This window comes from Battus philenor, unplaced genomic scaffold (assembly GCF_028537555.1).
Source record: "Battus philenor isolate CCGP_79_NKW_IND1 unplaced genomic scaffold, ilBatPhil1.0.hap1 SCAF_21, whole genome shotgun sequence".
Classification (NCBI taxonomy): domain Eukaryota; kingdom Metazoa; phylum Arthropoda; class Insecta; order Lepidoptera; family Papilionidae; genus Battus; species Battus philenor.
This window is the reverse complement of record NW_027181684.1, coordinates 8,557,245-8,578,298: the sequence shown is the minus strand read 5'-3', so window position 1 is coordinate 8,578,298 and position 21,054 is coordinate 8,557,245. Positions and strand designations below refer to the sequence as shown.

General features: G+C 34.2%; 1 protein-coding gene across 1 annotated transcript in view; it reads right to left on the bottom strand.

Moving 5' to 3' along the window:
- Fur1 (Furin 1) overlaps positions 1-21,054 on the bottom strand; it is a 128,451-nt gene that overhangs the window by 7,133 nt on the left and 100,264 nt on the right. The window contains exons 3-14 of the mRNA XM_068766685.1: positions 20,425-20,602; positions 19,485-19,648; positions 18,205-18,333; positions 16,608-16,773; positions 11,111-11,283; positions 9,775-9,984; positions 8,866-9,004; positions 7,765-7,988; positions 6,520-6,659; positions 5,119-5,237; positions 3,064-3,516; positions 1,936-2,195 (exon numbers count right to left, since the gene is read on the bottom strand). Coding sequence (XP_068622786.1) covers positions 1,936-2,195; positions 3,064-3,516; positions 5,119-5,237; positions 6,520-6,659; positions 7,765-7,988; positions 8,866-9,004; positions 9,775-9,984; positions 11,111-11,283; positions 16,608-16,773; positions 18,205-18,333; positions 19,485-19,648; positions 20,425-20,602 — 2,355 coding nt within the window. The remainder of the gene's footprint in view (positions 1-1,935; positions 2,196-3,063; positions 3,517-5,118; positions 5,238-6,519; positions 6,660-7,764; positions 7,989-8,865; positions 9,005-9,774; positions 9,985-11,110; positions 11,284-16,607; positions 16,774-18,204; positions 18,334-19,484; positions 19,649-20,424; positions 20,603-21,054) is intronic.

Here is a 21,054-nt window from a genome sequence, read left to right as displayed (position 1 = left end):
ATTGAACTGTAAATTTAATACCTAATTTGCATTGCATGGAAAATAACTAATCCAAAAAAAAACACTGTTGTCTAGTTTACAATGAATTTGGTATTATAAAATATTTTTATTATTTCAAATAGACTTTGCTAAGCATTTTCGAAATGTCTAAAAATTTATATAACGTGCATTTAAATTATGTATTTATCATCGTCGTCGTTATAGTCCATCGACGCCCACTGCAAGGCACAAGCATCTATAGGGGGATTTATCATAATGGCCATACTTGGCAGGCGGGTTTGATTCTATCGAGAAGAATCCGAAACTCGACAGTTCCTCTTTGAACGCCAATTTTTAGTCCTGTTATATAATGTTATAATTGTCTATTTGACACATAAAAATTAACATAATACTAAACCCGACTACATTTATTTCCTATATAACCATTTCTGCAATAACATGCTTTATTGATCAATCTCTCCTTAACAGATGCTTATTATTGTTTGCTTATAAATATAAAAATTGCTGCAGCGATTTCATTATTATACACCTTGTTCCAATATTACATAAATAAACAGTACCGTCTCTATCTGTTGGTAAGGAAATTTATGTCAGTAATCGAATGTGTCTATTTCGTAACAGTCTTTGTACATGTTCAATAAAGATAAAACACAGAACATCTAAGATAATTAAAAAAATGTTTTATAAAAAGGAAAATAGTTTAACACGATATACCAATATTTAGTACAAGTTAGTATATTTAGTCAAAATCATATTATAAAAACTATCGTAAATCTTAGTATAGGAATGATGCATGAGTGGGTACTTTTTTTAGTTAAAACGTTTAGGCACGACGTTTAAACTATCTATTATTAATACAATGTCGTTATTGTTGACTCTAAACATAGTTAACATTTAAAATATTGTCGTACCACACTCGTTACGCTTCCTTCAGCTCTTACTCAGGATAATTGGAAAATCTATACCGGAAAAGTAACAGTTAGGAAACATTAAATCTGTCTTAAACGATCAGTTGTCATAAATATTTGAATGAACTTAACATAAATTTTAATTTATACTTTACCGTTTATTGACACATAAAAATACGTATATAATAAACTAAAACGTACTTATTTTCTCGCTAAAATGCGCTACCTGGTGAATATAGCATTAATATTGATCGGTAAAAAGTAAATTATAATGAACTGTGATGGTGGTGAAAAACTTCTTAAAACTCTTCGATTTTTCTAATTCCCGACCAAAGGATTACTGAAAATTTTCCTTTAAATTTTAGCAATGAAATGGAATAATATGTTACCTCGGTTTCGGAAAATTGTTTCGATTCGCAGAAACAGACGAAATATATTTAATAGTAATTCTTACTTAAACATGTAACCTTTTTCCACGAATCTTTAATAATTTTAAGAAGGTGTTGAACGTGTCAATTTTATAAGTAATTTAAAAATATTCATTATTCATTTTTGATAAAGCTAAGTTATCAATTAATTAAGAAAACGAAAATAGATATGGAAAAGTGGAATACATTTTGCTAGTTGGATTTGAAATCAATTACTATTTATAAGGTTTTAAGGCTGTAGTAGTTTTTTGATCAAATCGTGATTTCTGTCAAACTTAAACTTAATAGCTTTAAGAATTATTTAAATGATAATACCGCTTATAAATGAATTACTCTTTTATGACTTTAAGGATATTGTAAAAATGACCACAAAAAAGCTAGTCTGAGTTTTTTGTTGGTTTTTTTTAGATCAGGGCGCGTTAGTAACCCTCTTTGTTTTAAGTTAAAGGGATTAAGGGAGAGCTCAATAGGATACAATTCGTAATCCCAACAAACTGGACTTTACTTGCATCCTTTTTATTATCTACAAAAGAGATCACTGCCATTTATCCTATTCGGATAATAAAATGAATAAATAAATATACAAATAATAGACTTACCGCATGTGAGTCGTGCCAAACTAGAGCGAGATCGTCATCAATAGAGTTCTGTCTCACTTCCTCTGAATCGGGCACACTTGCGCCACCCCAGGTGGATTTTCCTGTACTGGTACCCGTCACTTGAGGCCTCACCGCTGGCCTCGATCCTATCCCAAGCCCAGAATTGGGCCCCAACGAATTGTTCTCCGGTGATGCGTCATAATCTTGCGGAGGCGTTTCCGTTCCGTAGAAAATCAACTCCCACTGCGTTAATGGTCCAGCTACAAAAGATGTAACTTAATTTAATATTCAATCTGTACCCAATTAATTTATGCTTTTAACATCTTATGACAAAAAAGTGTGAAATTAAGACTTTATTTTGTACTCTGCTTAAGTGCTTTAAATTGCTAAAATAGAACTTCTATGGATATGCTTAGTTTTTAAGACATTTATAATTGCAACAGTTTTGATCGATAACATTAAAGAAATATTTTTAATATCAATCTGCTTGAGAAGTATAACAGATGTGTTTTGTTATATCGTAATGGGATTATGAAACTCTTATCGTCTTATTGTCGTGTCACTACGATGCGAGCAACGTGAAGTGGAACTCTCTTCGGCATTTCGACGCAAGTACACTTGTGCCCCTTACTCGGTATGGGTGGAATTATCAATAAATACTTTAGATTTTAAAAATCGAATGTAGAAACTTTATTCAGTGTTACAGAATTGGCAAAAGTCTTAATTTTAACACACAAACATTTATAAACATCAGGGAATTACAAGATTCGTCTTAAATTAAAACTATGAACGAAAGTATGGCATAAAAGTGATGATTTAGAATTGCTTTAAGTATATTTAAAAAGCAACGTGTTCACTAATTAAAAGTGAAAAATAAAAGTAAACACATTTAAATTTTGGGCGCAAGCGAAATTGATATAAATGCTATAAAAACATTGTTAACATATAAACGAACTACAAACACGTCCTATTTAAAGCGTTTAACTCATAAGAAATTCAAACAAACTCTTCTACGGAAATAAATCGAAAATAATTGCAAACACACGACATGCAGTAGCGGACATGTATGACAGACGTGCAAGTCAGGCGGCGAAATGCGTCGGCGCACATTTTGCATGCAGTAGGTACCGTTGGCTTGCAGCGGCGCCGGGTATATGCGCTGAATCTTCGGGTATTGCTCAAATAGACTTGACATCTTTCGCCCTCGTGCGTCCGCTAATGGGTCGGCAAGATTCCCTTGCAAGTTCAGACTCAAGTTAGGTGCGGTCGGTGTCATACGATGTGTACTGCTTTCGACTGGCGACCGGGTAGCTTGATGGCTTTGTTTGCTCTTCTGCGATCCCTTCGTGTTCTTCGAATTTTTGTTCTTTTTCCTTTTCACCAAGCCGACGGTGTAGGTAGGTGCGCTAGTAGGGGATTTCCCTCTACTACTCTTACGACCGGCTTGCACGACCACCGGACGAGAAGCGTTATTTCTATTGCGCGTTATGATCGGATTGCGGAATGGTATTGGATCATTTTTAGCAGCGGGTGCGCTGGTCCCGTACAATGTCAAAGACCAATCTTGCAATGTCGCACGACCTATACCATATCGAAATTTATGATGGATATTTGAAAAAAGATATTGCCGCATCATTTATAATTATAAAAATAAGTTACAATTTTAATTACATCTTTGAAAATAGAACACTTCCTGTTTTATGATATCAGATATTATAATGTTACACAGGATGGGCCATAATAAGTGCATATTTGTTTTTATACTGAGTACAATTCCATGACTTGGTTCAGCAGGACGGGGCCATTTGTCGCCACTAATGCTAACATTAGATGTGACAAACATTGTGGTGGTCGTACGAGAAATTATCCCAAGAAAAGTAATTTTGAAGAAGGGTGACTTTCACATCTCATTGTCGAAGATCTGAAGGACACCTTGCAGATATAGTTATCAAATAACATAACAAATAAGTAACATTCGTTTTATAAAAAGTATATTCATCAAAGCACCACAAATATTTTTGGTATTACTTTTAGAAGTGATATTTATATTGCCCCACGTTTATGTAAAATTGAATCTTTAACGTATAGTGACTGATTAGAATCAAATATGACATATACTGTACTTCATATATTTATCGATTATATAAATTTAACTAAATCTAACATCAATGTAAACTTATCCTAGAATTTTAAATTTGGGTTTGTTACGTGACTACGTGTTCTCATATTTCATATAAATCGTCGTTTAATAAATAATTATTTGTTGTTTGTCGATTATTTACTAGACTTACATTTTGGAAAGTATTTTTAATTTCAAGTCAGATTAAAATTAATGATCACATACTTCGAGGACGCTTTGTCCGAAATAATGAAAACGTGAGAATTTAAGCCCTTTGATCGAAAATTCCTTAATCAAAAAAGTTTACGGAACGCTCACGCATGTTTTTTTTTGTTATTTATCACTTATACTAATATATCCAAAACGTAAAATTCTCTAACAAACGAGAGGATGCAAATTTCTTACTTATGTTAATAAAAGTGATATTGCATTAAAACTATTTCTTAACGGATTATATTGTGTGTGTTTTTTTTAATATTACGTTCCCGACCTTAAGAGCTTAAAATTTAAAACATTACATTGAGGTATTATGCGTCTACAGGGTGGTGGGCTATAGGTGTAACAGCTTTAAAGAGGTGAACGTATAGCTTATTTGTTAGCAACAAGCTTTAAAGCTTTTACTCATATTTCCAACCACTCTGCAAAGTGAAACTCTAAAATAAGAACCTTTAATTAATTTTCTCTTATTGGAATGGGACATGTCAATAACTAATGTCATTACAATGTCTGCAGAAATAGACAGTAAACAATAGGAATCTGAATTTTGAAAACGCTCTTACTGTATTATCATAACATTATTTATTATTTCTGTTAACCTTTGATTTTTGGATAGGGTGAATTATACATTAAATGGCAGGAAATAAGCTATATATCCAAAAAGGTTCTGTACCTGGAACTAGTCACCCTTAAATGCATATTTAATCCGAGGTACTTTCAAACTTATCAATTATTGTTCTTTTTGCAATGTAACAAAAATAACACTAATCCGTTAAAAAAGTTTTATTTAGTTATTATCGTAAATCAAAGAATTGATTCGATGTGTAATTAATATAAATTTCACTCACCCATGTAACGCCCCTCGTTGGATACCTCAAGCTGCCAGACGCCCAATGGAGACTCACCCCACATATGAACCGACATAAAAGGCCACGAGTTGAAGCCCGCTCGAGAAGAATCATGAGCCCTGTTGGAGAAATTACTTCTTTTACGTCTCATTTACCGGACTACCCTCGGTTTAATACGAAACCCCGAAGTTGATATCTTACAACTGCGTTATTACATTATCCACAGATATAAGCAGCTAGCCGGTAGAATCACGCCAAGTGCATACTGTTAAGTAATAACAGCCTGGGAATTAATTTCTCTAACTACTATATCAATAATATTATAAATACACAGGAAGATTGGGAATTAGTTATTAATCACTATAAATGATCCAGAGGGAGCTTTATATTAATATGAATTTCGTGCAAGTTTCACAAAATTCTTATTATTTCCCGAAAAAAAATGTCATATAGCGATTAGGCGAGGCGGAGACATCTTGTAATCGCGATCTAAGATTGCAAGTAATAATCATTTAACACTAAGCTACTACTCCTCTTTTTGGATAAAGCTGGGAGTAATTGTATCATTATCATCCATGTTTGACACAGTAGATACGGGTTAGTCCTACGCTGTGACACTACTGTGTGTGACGCTGTGTTCTACACGTGACTCGGCAAGTATTATATCACGCACGTCAAACAGATTCCTGTAAGCGGGTCTCATGAAGCCCATGACGTGATATTGAAACTAACATCTCTTACAATCAATACAAACAACCTCTGAACGTCACGAATGTTTGTTTATTACGTACATTCGTGTTTTACTGCGTTCGCACTTCCTTTGTGGTCTTACGATATTTACATGGAAATGTAAGAATGAATTTAGTTACGATCATCTTGGTATTTAAGCAGAGAGTGAAAATTTATTTCGTTTTGTTTAAGTCCAAATCGGTGGCGTTTAGTTTTATTTTAAGTCAGATAAGCCTTGAAAAGTGGGTAATGGTCAATATATACTTAAAATGACCGGAGCGTTGATGCATTTCAGAACTTATGCGGTTATGTTTATATTGAGCATAACATAATACTTGTTTCACCTGGTCAGAGCCATATAATCTATATCAAGCCAGTGTTTCGCTTCAATAGTATTTAAATTTTCGCATTAAAAGGTGGCAGTGTTTATTGAAAACAAAAGATAGATATGCATTAAAAACCCATACAACCAGTGAAAAGTCACGATTTTTTGGTTTATTTACCTTTAAAAAAATATTCACGTGTCACAGCATATTTAATGATTTCTACACAATTATCGGCGTTCGTTACAAGTAGCTGACACTTTAACTGTCAATGTCAAATCAAATGTGATTAAGATAACATATAGTTGCGGCATTTTACATCGAGTGAAAATATAAAAATATTTTTTACCTCGGTGCTAGCAGCGTGACCCTGGTGCCGGCAGGTGACGTCAGAGCGATCCTGAGGTCTCCTCGTCTCACCGCAGATAGAGAGACACGTGCTTGTACGTGCTCCAAATAGTTCACGCCAGGACACGCCCCGACGTCCAGCTGAATCCAGATTCATATTTGTAAAAATTACCCTATCTCCACTTCTTCGATACATACGCCTTCTATACGGGTCGGTTAGAAGACGATATTTAATGGTATTTGTAATATGAATAACATACTCGTACATTTATCAGAACAGAATATACAGGGTGATTGGTAATGGAAGTACAAGTTTTAAAGTATTGGGTGTATAGCTTATTTACTATCAAATGTACGTGACAAGAATCACCCAAGTATCTTACTCAAAATACATCTTCAAAACTCAATATCGTCTGAAATAATAAATAACGTAACATAATATAGAAATTGAAAGTGGCTTAATAACTCGTATTGCTGCATATTTAAATTGAATATTGTTTATAAACTGTCCTTGCAGACTTTGTTCTGCCAAAAATTAATGGGCTGTCACATCCGATAGAAGATATAAATGAATGTAACATATTTCAGAGGGTTTACTTTAAATAAAATGATTGGAAATAAATGTAAAAGGTTGAAAACTGGCAAATGAGCTATACATACTCCTTCAAGGTTTTCAAATATAGCCAATCACTCTGCATTTGAAGTTAAATACGGAGTTACTTTATCACCACCTCTAATCTTTAAATATTAAGTGAAAAGTAAATAATTAGAAGTAATAAAAGATCGGATTATTAAACAACACAACTAGGCTACGCAACGCCATAGTGGTATTTCGGTTTAAGTTAAAACGTATTAGTGTGTAGTCGTCTTCAGGTTTTTGTTTGTTATTTAAAGTAATCATTGCGAGTCTCGTTATCATTTACTTTTCAATTAATTTTGAATATGTTGCTACAGAAACCGCTCGATCTAGGTAAGTGTGGCGAGGAAATAGCATAATCGAAGCCACCGCGAGCGTTAAAAGCGGACTGACGGCACAGAGCAGCCGCAACTTCAAAGACAGTTTAGTTCGTTAATGACGGAAATACCTCTTTTATGGCAACGAAACTCGAGGGCTTTCAGCAGTGCTTTGCTATGTGCTACTATTTCCCGGATTGGGAGGCCGCAACATAGAGTGACTAGGCCTAAAGTTCCTCACGAGGGGATCTCGACTTAGGCTGTCATTCATTCTATTTCGAGTTAAACTTACTTGTAATGTTACAGAAGACCTAGGCGGCACAGCGCGTTGAGGTCTGGGAGCTGCCAGCTCGCAGCGTCGTTGAGGCGGCACGGTCCTCCAGGAGCGGGCCAGGCGTACCATGCCCGCCGCATCTAGCAGCCCGTACCCAAACGAATGCGACACGTTCCGACCGACGCCGTTCACACGCCAGTTCCCATCCAAACTAAGTCGATCGGGACGCGCTGTACGCACCACTGGTGAAACAAAAGGTATGTATGAACATGTAGATTTTCGCAAGTTGGTAAGTTTAAGTTCTCTCACCCAGGGCTTCATTTGTATGTTGACAGTCGCTCGCCATGGAGAGAATCAGGAATGAGGAGCTATAAAAACAGACAGTAGCCAAGGTAGGAAATCGGCAAAATCCAGCGGATCGACTAGTAGAAGTGGAAGTGGGCAAGTTGAAACGACCAGAACAGATAGCCGCAGAGGCCTTAAGATTCTAGAGTGGAGACCACAAATCGAATGTAGAACGTCAACGTACATGGTGGATAAACAACTTTGTTAATGTTTTTAAAATGCAATCCGTATCTGAAATCTCTGAGAGAAGCCTGTATCCATCCGAACGTATGTGGAATCCTTTCGGCTGAAATGGTGAAAATGTTATCAGGAGTGTTGATTTGATTTATCTATTACTGGTCATTTATAAAAGTTGTTTGAAGTGCTTGGTAAAAATGATAAAACGGTAATTTGCAGCAACATACCTTTTAAATTTGTTAAATATTCACAACATTTATACGATTTCGTAGATTAATAAAATGCATCAATTGTTAAAATTTTAGTATGCCTCTTGAGGTTTTTCTCTAGACGCCAATAGATATGTACGATACTAATATAGCATTTTAGTATCTGGTTTTCTTTAAATTATTTTTTTGGTAAATAATATAAAAATAAAAAAAAGCTTATCAAAATATTAGGGAAGTGCTCAGAAACTATCTCTAATTTTGTGTGTTGCCTTCGTGAGTTAGAACTTTGAGTTTAAAAAGGACAGTAATATGACGTCTCCTTTATCAAAAATAAACGACTATGAAGTACAAAAACACATATTTAAACATTTATTTTAGAAAACGTTACCTATGTGCTGCATGTCGCGCCATGTTAGGTCGCGATTGGCTTGCAAAGCTAGCGCGCAGATGCCAGCTGCTAGCGGCGCAGACGCCGATGTACCTGTGTGACCTGCCGTACACGAGTGATGCAGATCTGTTGTTACCACCTGAATGAAAGTTAAGATAAAATTTTTACCATAATTCATTATCATAGCTGTAGCACTATCTCTACTAAACATAGATCCCTCCATAAATTCTCAATAGGGTTTCATAGAAGCAGCCTGTACCCTGAGTCTATATTTAAACGTCTTTAAGTACCTGTTATTGTAAGATTATTATTTAACGCTTTATTAAAATATCAGCTGTCCCCCGCCTACTATGCCTGACGTTAAATTCAATGAGGAATATTAAATTTTATTATATAGCTGGCTTATTTTTTACTCTTATGGTTTCAAAGATAAAGTGACGAGTAAATACCTTAGTGGAAATCGCTTGAAGCATGTCTAGTTAGCCTCGTAATTTCATTAAAAATTTTAACAACATCAGAAAGCGAACACGATGGATTCCACCACTTGTATAGCCAGACATGCTGAATAGCAATACTAAATGGTATAGTGTTGTTGCTATAAAGGAGGGTCTTGGGTATGGTCAAACTTTACAGTCCCCGGGATTTTACTATCAGAATCAAATAGAAGAAAGGAAAGAAAATATGCTAGAAGTAAAGCCAGAGTCGATCCCGCGAAAATGCTTTAAACCGTTCTTGTAGAAAATCTGCAGGGGAGGCCTTATATCCAACAATGGAAGTCCTAGGGTTGAAATTATGATGACGATACATACGATAAAGAGAGTGAGCCTGAGTGAAATTCTAAACATGGTAGAGATATGTAATAATAAATAAAATTTAGCGGGATCGTCTAATATTAAATTATAAACACACCTGTTTTTCGTTAATGGCACCACTGCTGTACGTAGCAGCTAATGTAGAGCTACACATCTCGGAGTACCAGGGCACTTCTCCACGTTCCGTGGCTGAGGATATCGACAGCGTCCAGATGGAGTTAGTGTAGCCGTCACAATTGCAGTTGTCCTGCTCGCGCCCCCCGTTGCCCGACGCCCACACGAAAATCGAACCTTTACCGTTGCGGCCCTTGAAGAACGCGAAATTTAAAATGGAAATACCAATTAAGCAACGAATAAATCATTCTTTGTTAAATGAAAAACAAAAACAAAACTTAGGACTTTTAAGAGGAATATGAAAAGAATGAAGAATTGAATGACCAATTGACTTAATATTTTTCTTTCAGTAAGTGAAAACTGAGACAGATGCAAACAAATGATTCTTTATAAAACGAAAAATAAAAGTAGAAAGTACTAAGTACTCCAAACAGGATGATAAATAGCATGAAGAATTTATTAATCTAGCCACTTGAACTTTTAGAATGATGTTTACCAGCAACGCAGAAACCCAAATTTAATTATTGGTATGTCTGGGGTCACCTAAGTGAAAAGCTCAAGCTCAATGTCTAGACACATTGGTAGAAAGAAATATATCTTTTTAGCTAGTCCCGACACTTTATACAGAATATAATAAAAATCATATTAGTGTACGCATGAAAGATCTGGCTGAAAATTGAGTTAAATATAATAAAATAAACTATAAACTTCGTAAATCATTAGAAAAGACAAAACACTTGTAAAGCTTTAGAGTCTTCGAATATGTAAATGAGAGCGATTAAACTAAATTTAAAATTATTACATAATAACTTTATCTCGAAAATGTTATAACCTTTTAATGAGTATTTTTAAATGTATGAATAGAATTTAAAATTTTATATGTTATTTAATTACCTTTTTTTTTGTTTTTCTACCTACTATGTGAAGGTATAATCTAAGAAAAAAAAATATACTCCAAACGTTCCTAACCTCAATATTCGAAATTAGCTCGACCAATTCAGCTAACTTTTTCATATTTTCGTTAAGGCACGGGAAAAGTTCGTACGAAAAAATCGGGGCTCAACTTCTGGAGATATCTACTTCTATTACAAACAAACCTTTGTAAATAAATAAAAAAACTTATATCTAGAGCATTTGATGTCAATGAAAACAAATGAATCTGAGGATTATCGATTCTTATTTACATTACGAATACTAAAATGGCTTGCAGTACGAAAAACAAGTGTTTTTGTGCGTTTTTAAGTTTTTAATTAAGTAATACACTTGTGCAGGGTATTTTTTTCACAGTACTATGTCTATCAGGGCAGTTAAAAATTTACCTTGGTAACGCCTTCAATGAACGCTCTTGTAGCGAGTTCCCCGGGGCCGTCTACGGTCTTCCCATCGTCGTCGGGTCCCCAAGAGGCGCTATAGATGTCTACGTGCTGAGGGTTAAGGCTTAAGGATCGAGCCTCCACCGCATCAGTCACATCACCATCTAACATTCGTACTCCTGTAGAATTAAAGAAGTTTCTATATTGATGATAGGTCGCTCGTGCTAGAAGTTGTTTAGGTTGTCCGTCGTCAATTTCTGCCGACAATGTTTCGAGACGCCACTTCGTAGTTAGAGAAATTAATAATACTTAGTAACCGGGATTATTATTTTTTTAAATTTGATATACTACATACCTATGCAAAAATGTTTATATCCCTTCACAAACACACAAACCAATGTCACATATGTGGTAATGCATTTTTGTTTAAATAGTACGTTAGTATTTATTTTGTTGATTTACTTCTTATTATCGATAAATGTACAATGCAAGCCTTCTCCAAAAATCACTTTCAGCGACTTCCTGCGACCTGAATGGCATCGGTTCACCTAGTGGCGGGCCTATCTATGCCGCGTGACGACTCGTGGCTGTAATACACTTAACAATTGATACAGCTGCCAACGACATACTAGAATTAAATATTAAATAATTAATTCAAAATAAATTAATTCTGGAATTTCGGTGAGTATAATATAAATATACTATAATAAAAATGAAGCTTTCTGTGAGCAATGTATATGCTTTTACATTTAGATCCTAGATAACATTCCGAGGCTCCTATTGTTATATTTAAAAACATATATCTATGGTCATTTATGTATATCTTAACTACACTGTAAATAATTTACTTTATAGAAGATAGTTCAACTTGAGAATGATATGCCTGCCTCCAGGCTATTTCAATGTTGATTGAATATGTAATTTTATATTTTCTTATATATATATATATACATTCTTGCTGTGTGTTTCGCTTATTCTTATGTGGCACGCATTTATTATACGAACAGGAGGTAGACTCGTCTTGACGACAATAAGAGATGTAATCTATACTATGTTGAATTTATAAATTATGAATTTGAATAAGCGTGTAGACTCTTCCGAAAAATTTATAGCAACAATTTAAGAAATACAACAAGCAGGTGAACAATGACATTGGGTATTTAGGTGTGGAGTTTTTTTCATGCTTATTCTTCACAACTGTAACACCTTGTAAAGCAGAGTCAAAAATAATACAGATTGAAAAAAAAATAGTTGACGATCAATAAGAGTTTTTTTTAAAGGTCCAATTTTGAATAAATAAATTTTATCTTTTAACGCAGTCCGGATGGCTAGTAGGATCGCTCTTCTAATACGCTTAGGAGAACCGTACAAATGGAGTGATTATATGTGAAATAATTATTGTTAGTTAAATTTCTATCAATAATCAACGCGTTAAAGCATTGTTTGGGCGCACCAGACTGGACAGAACTAATTTAACGTCAAACAGTTACATAACAGAATTAAAATATTTTATAAACATGGTTTAGAATTACATTACATTTCATTCGTAATAAAATTCACTTTACTTTAAGAGTAAAGTAAATCTGACAAAGGCGTATATAATACGATCTTAAATCATTCACGTCATTATATGCATTATTTAAGTAATTATTTTGCAACTATATACCTCATGCAACCGAAAAAGAACAATTTTACTATCATTCCGATTTATAAAAAAATAACAGAATGACTTAAAGAGATAAACATGACAATCTCTCTATTGTTATACTGCATCTAAGTTAAGATTTGACGTTAAAAAGAGTCGTCTTGTAATAAAATGATTAGTCAAAGCAACCGGTACAAAAGAGAATTTTATTCAGACTTTTTATGTAATTTAAGTATACATTTTTATCTACTTTTTGAATTGATAAACGCTGTTGTCCTGTTGGCATTAACAGCTTAACCCGGTTCGAGGTGGCGAGTCGCTCAAAGCGCTTAGTGAGGTCTAACTCTTTATTACGTTCGACGGCTCACTCGGGTTGAGACGATACTTTGTTTATTTTACAGGATTAGAAGGGTAAGCTCTAATGTAACTCAGGCTGACAATTCACGGAGTTGCTGTTAGCAACGACCCCCTTAAAGGGTATTTCATCATCATTTCAGACGTAGTTAGTCTGCAGCTGAGCATTGGCTTTCACCAAAGACTTCCAATGGGGCCAACTGGAAATGGCCTACGTCTAGCGCCTCCCGACGACTTTAATAGGACGTCTGTCTTGTGATTGGACGTCCGACGCCACCCTTGCCGGTACGAGGTTTATACTTCAGATCCTTAAGGCCCCGCGGTCAACTGTTATGTGCGTCATTAGCCTAATTTCATCTTGTTAAGTAGTTGAGGCTTGTTAAGTAACCGTGAGCCTTCCAAATAAGCCCTAACTTAAAAGCCTCTGATTTACAAGTTCCAACAAAGTGCTACTGATGTTTACAATAAATTTACAATCATAACTGGTCATTGCACACGTATAGTAAACAATAAAAAGCATAGAATTTGAAAAATATATTTGTTATCTAAATATCGATAACTATTAGTTTTTTAAAAATGAGTTATCGATCTATATTGTTACAATAAAACAACAACAGAAGCAGAAGAATAGTTATAATGATTGCTGTAACAAAGAGATTTAATTGGTACAATGTTTTTTTTTATGCAAGCCAATACAATTTTTTTTTCTATTTATATCTAATTCAATGTATACGAGTTCTTCAGATACTTTTCCCGAAAACCTGGGGAGGACTTCCAAAAACTCGTTGCAACTGGCAAAGTGGATGGCAAGAGACCAGGGGAGCATAGTTCCATGCACTGGTCTGACTAAATCCACGCGACTTTTAACATGAATATTTCCGAGGTCGAACGCGGGGGAACGGAACAGATGTGGGAACATTGTAAGGTAGAATATGACAAAAGGAGAAGTAAGAGTATTTACGCTGTTTGGAGACAGATTTTTAGAGATATAAAGTAAAGGTAATAATCCGTCATACGTGTGCGATTCAAATGAAAGATTGACATACATTTCATGTTTGACATCAAAATGAGGAGTTGCCGCGTTATGTTCACTTTACCGTTTGCGAGCATCGCTGACATATTAGTCCACACCAAGTTTGTCTGAGGTAGAACTAACGTCCTACGATAGCACGTTACAGAGTTGTAATGTCAGTCTTTGGTAAATGTTCTGCGGTAATTAATTTACATAGTACAAGACTATATCGCTATTCGATGACCAACCGGTTTCGTCTGAAATGAAGTTAGATTGGACGGAGACATAAACTTCCGATCACACGAGACAGAAGCGTTGCTGGATATTCTTTTTCCACTTCTTCTCCCAGAGCTAACGCTTTCCGAAGTAATAGTGATATTAGTTAGACAATAGTAACCGATCAAGCCGATGCTCAGCCTTCCCGGGTGCCCAAGTGCGGAGTGCTAAGCGGATATTATTATCGAGTGACAGCTCAAACCGACGACTACTCTTGGGGGCATTTGAGCCTAATCATTCCATGGGGCGTCCTTAGCATGTAGCGTAAGGTTATAATAGCGGTGGTATAAGACAAGATGAACAGACGACTTTATTAAGAACGTCGGAAAAAGTTGGAAAATATGTAAGGAAAGCCTTGTTTAACAATAGACGCCCTACGATCGAAAAACGATGAGGATGAAGGCATAGAAGTGACATATATAAGTGGTATTACAAACAAAAACTTCAACATCCTTTTTTTTATTGCGGCCATTACACAGTAATTTTTTTTTAGTTTTATTTAATTCATTAGACACTATTAAATTATTCAGGTGAACGTTTAAAGAAGAATACCTCAATATCATAAAAACTAGTATCAAATCGACGTCTCTATAAGGATATCGGTAACTTATAAAAACGCTAAGAGGGTTCCAAACACGTTCTATTCTGAGAAAATCCTGCAATAAACGGTGAAGCTGAAAGACCTTAGTACAGTAATAAAAAAAGTCCTTAACATTTTTAATTACTTTTCTTAATAGATTTGAAAGATAATGAATAAATTTTAATTTATTTAACAATGGAACTTTTAACAAAACACTTATAGATCGTCAACTTATTATGTTTTTAATTAATCTTATCTTTGACTACGCAAGATGCTATGGTTGTGAAGAAGCATTAAGAAACTGCACAAGAAGCAAAAAGGAACTCCACTTCATGTTTACGTTGACTCGATAAACTTTTAATATGTATTGAAGGCCGTTTAAACTCTAACGCTTTTTGTAAAAACATGCACGGGAAAAACGTAAAAGCTTGACTTTATTTCTTCTGATACATTTATGTTCGCATAAACGAGGTTCTATTACACCTAACTTTCATCTGAGAGTGTTTTAATAAATGGCTATAGATTGCAGAAACAGCTTCCTTCCGCAGGAAAATAATAGTAATGATATCAGCAGCAGTAAAGTAACCAGTAGGACGTAATAATGTGTAACTAAAATAAACCGATTTCCCGTGCTTACATGTGTTCACAGATTTCTTGAAAACAACTCTCCAGTTACGAAAAAACTAGGAAAAAAAAACTAGAACGATTAAATTAGTCTTTTTTATGATTTCATTAAGGCAGCAAGAGATTGGTAAAAACAACACTTTTTTCCAATAGAAGCTGCAGAGTAAATTAAAATAGCATAAGATATCCGCTGTGAAACATATGACGTATATTAAAAAAAAAGGCGCGTTAGGATATAATGATATAAAATTTTTGTATAACAGTGCAATATAAATATAATCACATCATTACGAAATGTAACGGTATTTTAATGATTTTAATTATTCAGACATTGATCAAAGAAATACATCTTGTTTAATTTCTTTTCCAATTCGACTTCGACAAACCAATAACTTTTCACATTACGAAGTCTGTGAAAGCTAGTTATTTATAAACTCAACTTTTTAAATTACAGAGCAAAAGTAGCGGGTCACTGTTAATAACATAAAAAAAAATTAAAGCAATTTAGAATTTTTTAAAAATTCTCTTATATTTTCTGATAGTTTTGCTTTCTTATTTTCTAATTTGAGCTCCGGGTTTGCCAGTAATCCTCACTTTGCTTGTATTATATCCTCCTTGCTACGTTCGTGAAGTAACCTTTTGTAAAAACGAACATTTTAAACTTTTTCAAAGTTGAAAATTGTTGTCTTAAATGTATTTTTAATTTCGATTATAGTTATCGTTATTTTAATAACTGCTTGTATCCATTTCTTTATTCTTCAAATAAAATTGCCAGGCAACGGTAGGAAGAAATGAAGAAAGATCCTAGTATACTTTAATAGCGGTAATTGAACAATATCATTGCAAAAAAATACCTGGGTGACTATCTACACAGTGATAAATAAATTGTCCAGGACTATCACTAGTGCTGGCGATGATATCCTTAGCTCTTCTTAGTTATCCGCCACTTTTTTTAGGATAGTATTTACTCCTTAAAATAATATCCCAAGTACAATTAAAAAATGGTATTTACCCCCAACACTGGCCCCGAAAGCGACGCCCACAGCACACAATGAGTTGTTGGCGGTGGCGGCTACTTCTCCAGCGCACCGCGTTCCATGCCGGTTCGAGTCGATCATGTCGTACCGTGGCTGCGGGTCCGAGTCATGAGAGTTTACATCGTACGACGCCATTGGGTCCTGTTAACAAAAACTTATTTTGATGACTGTACATTAACGACCAATTTAAAAAGAGACTTTGAAAAGTATATACTGTTCTCATTACAAAATCTAAACATTTCGATGATCATTGCAAACTGGCGTTTGTAACCGTTTTCATTAATTATTTAAACATTGCGTTATTTTAAACTATTAATTTATAATATTACGACTTGACCCCCACTCGCTTTGCTTTGCTTATTTTTGACGGTTTAAATTCATACAATCCATTTCTTGGTTAAATAATATTCTGGTTAAGTTTTATACCTATGAGAAATACCCTCTCAACCTATCTTGCGGCTAGAATTTCGAAGATTTCGTTTTTAGCCACCAAAGTAAAGTAAGCCTTACTGTTCCAGAGATACCATGATGGATCAATACGTAGGTGGATATCTTCTACAAATGTATACTTAGATAATAAAACTAACTTAGAACCTATACTAATGGATGTATTTATTCAAGATTTTGTTTAGAGTTTCATTATCTTTACAATAGGCACAATATGTCTAATAGTTAAAATGATAATCTTTTAAGGTTACTAACGCAATGTAAATTAATCTTCAAAAGAGTCTCTTTCAATTGTATTTTGAATTGTGCTCTTCAATATTGCCTAATAAACTCGGATAGGAATTGAATACGGAAATAACAAAGCACAATAAATATTAACATTTTTGACAACAACACGGTTATGTGTGAACAAGTGATATAATTTGAACAGCGCGATATCCGAGGAAATGGTTCGTTAAAGTACCGTTGTGAAACGATATTTGACAAAAGCCAGCTTTAAATTCCGTGATATATTGCGCTTTATTCGCATTATTTTATTTAGGACACAGAGGTTTTGTGTGTTATGTTACTGAAGTGACCAATAATTCTGGTTTACATCGTATTTCCTTTTAAAATAAACTATTTAATCTTGCTAAATTGATAGATTCGATTTGAAAAAACTAACATTTTCAGAATAGTTAGTTCATTATCTATATTTATTATTTAGATAAAACTTGCAGTAATTATCGTAATATTTTACTACTCTGAATTTAAAATAATATTAGTATAGCACCCAAAGAGTTATATATCTAGATTTCTAAAATACGATGGCAAAAAAATGTTTTTCAGTTAAATTCTTCATTTTATTATTAATTTGAAAAATATGAATGTTTCACTATAATAATTATTCTGGTGGCTGAAGTATAAGTGAAATTAGCAGTGATTTTAAAATAGACTCTTACGCTGTCTGATGATGGTACTCGATAACTTTAAACGGAAATGATTTATTCAACTGTTTAACTACTTATTAGATCTTTAAAACTGAAACCATTTGTTTACACATTTCTGTTTACTAACAAAAGTATCTGATGAAGATACCTACATCTTGATGTTTTTTCCTAATTTTTAAGAGTAGTAAATACTTACATAATTTGCAACGAGATCAGGATGATCAGTCTCTAAGCCGTCATCTAATATTGTGACAACCACACCTCTGCCAGTTATACCTTCTTGCCATGCGGGAATTACATTCATATCTAATCCACCGCCTCGATTCTGCAAACAAAACATAAATTACAACATCTCACTAAATAAAAAAATCTCAGTATTTTATACAATTGATAAATTTAATTTTTGTTAATGTCAGCCAACGACGATACATACTATCGTCGTTGGCCGACCTTTGCAGTCCGTTAACTTTTAATTGTATTAAAATATAAAGTCTATTCGTACCAGTATTCACTATACAATAATTAAAGGGTTTTTAACAATAATTGGACTGAGTCTTTTAATTTTAGTTAGGAAATTCTCCTTGCTTCTAGTTACCGGTTTACTTTACTGTTTTCTAACATTAAACCTTTTCTAATTATGGACTTAGTTGATTCAATTTGTTTTAATTTTATGATTAGGACAACTCTGACGTTTTTTTATTATATTTAGATACATTTATCAATATCATTGTATAATCACGTGGCACCCACTCATCTATATGACAAAGAGAATGAAAGTCTTGGAGTTGAGGCCGCGTATGCAGCGAACTTACAGATAGATCCTTTCTTTAAGAAATGAATAAATACTGTTGCTATGTGAGGCTGAAACGTGGACGGATAAATAAAGAGGACGAAAGCGCTCTAACGTTGCCTTAGTAATGTGGTAATAAAAAATAATATTGCGGACAATATTGCTGATATTAACGCTATAAACGTTGCACTAATGTCTCCATTCTCAAATAGCTCAAAATGAAGCAATGCTTGTAGATATCTAATCACTTTTAAAACTTAAAATATTTCATGAATGTGAATGTAACCAATACATATTCAGTCATGTTATGCAAAAGAAAAGCGAAAGACTCAAGATCACGGTCTCCCAGCTCTACGATGAACCGATGATCTAAGAACAGCGGCCGGAAGTGGGCCTGCGCTCAGTGAAAACTAAAGAACTTAATAGAGTGGAAGGCATTGGAGAAGCTGTGAATGAGAGTCGATGATGTCGCGTCAATATTTGTTAAATTAACTTTTGTTACTTTATTTATTTTCATTTGAATGAAAAATGAAATCTTTGCATGCATGTGGTCATATAAATATAAATGAAAAGGGTAAAAAAACCACACAAACATAGTAATGATTGGAATGATTAAAGAATTATAATTATGTGAACATTGTTGATGATCCAATATGATGAATTAAATAAAAATAAAACAAACTTACCAAGTACCACATGTGCGGCCATTTGGGATCGTTGAGCAAAATTTTGGAGTCGATCGATCGTGATCTGGCTTTAACGCGACCGCGTTGTAAATCACGTTTTGATCCAGCTCCCCTCTTCGTTGCTGTTGATGGTGGTTGGAAATTGGATCTTGTTTCAGTTTCAACTATAACAAAATTATTATTTTTATCTAAAAAATACAACTCAAAAAATTTCTTTATCAAAAGCATAACTAAACATTTAAAATATTTGCATTGTTTAAAATCTTTAACAATTTTTCTTTTATAGTAGACCAATAACGTATGGTAGGCTTTTATGGACCTTAGCACGGAGCAAACACACACCAGAACGTTACGCGAATTAAAAATAATATAAAATACTATATACAAATAATATTGCTGAGCTACTAGAGGTATGGAATTACAAACTCAAGTTTGCACCTCATAAATGTTCGCATAATTTGGGATGCAATTATAAAAAATATTATTGTTATAATTTCAATAGCGTTGACAAAAATAGAAGCCTCTTGGGCCATCATTTTTTAAGAAATTTTTCCACAAAACATATTGCCTATATTTTACTAGCCGAAAACCACGTTGTTTCTTCAAGGTCATAATTTAACATTATAGCGATGTTGGTACATTACCGAAGTCCGAAGTTGAGATTCCGACTCAGTTGGTCAGCACAAAAACTACTAAGGACGTTCCACGTTTTGAATATAACCTACCTTACTACACGTAATAACGGTATTAAATTTTTATTAGGCTTAGAAAGAATAGACTAAGTTTAATATCCACTTTGGCCTATTCCGAACTTTTAGGTCATAAAAATTTATTCGTATAACTAGGTTAGTTTAGTCATTATAGGTCGATTTCATTTCGCTTAATCGAAACGAATAAAGGTGGGGTAATTTAGAAAGTAGAATTTCAGTGTATTATGTACCGCTTGCTGTATCGTTATGTATAATCAAGAAGTCTCTTTTCTTTCTTGATAATGCTTGCTGCTGTTTTGCCCAGTAGACTCTTGCGTCGTTCTCTAGCCGGCCGTGGTGCTCTGATGCCGGTTGAACCGACCGTCGAGCGACTGAATTGTGATGGAAGTGAAAGTGGTTGTCGAATATCTGCAACAAATATTACACCAGTGAGAAAAAGGCATGCATTTGTAGGTTTAATTAAATAGGGTTTTTAAACAACCGCTTTGCTTTTTAAATAGAAGTAAATAAATATCATTTAACTTAACATTGCTTTAAATAGACTACAGTTGGGCAATTACATAATTTTTAATTAATTTATTTATGAAATGAATGAATGATTCTTGTTAATCATAAATAAATTTACGGATATACGAATTTAAAACTTGCTATTTCGCGGAAAACAGGGGTGGGTTAATTAACCATCATAAAAACTTAAGCGTTGCGTTAAATAAGTTAAACCCAACTTAAAGTATAATAACCACTTCAACAACCGTGACACCGCGGTTCCGATGATAATACGACTGGAAGTAGGTTGTCCAAATAGTCCAATAAGTCCTGATGGAAGCAGCCTGCAGTTACCGTTCGACAATCTTAACAAG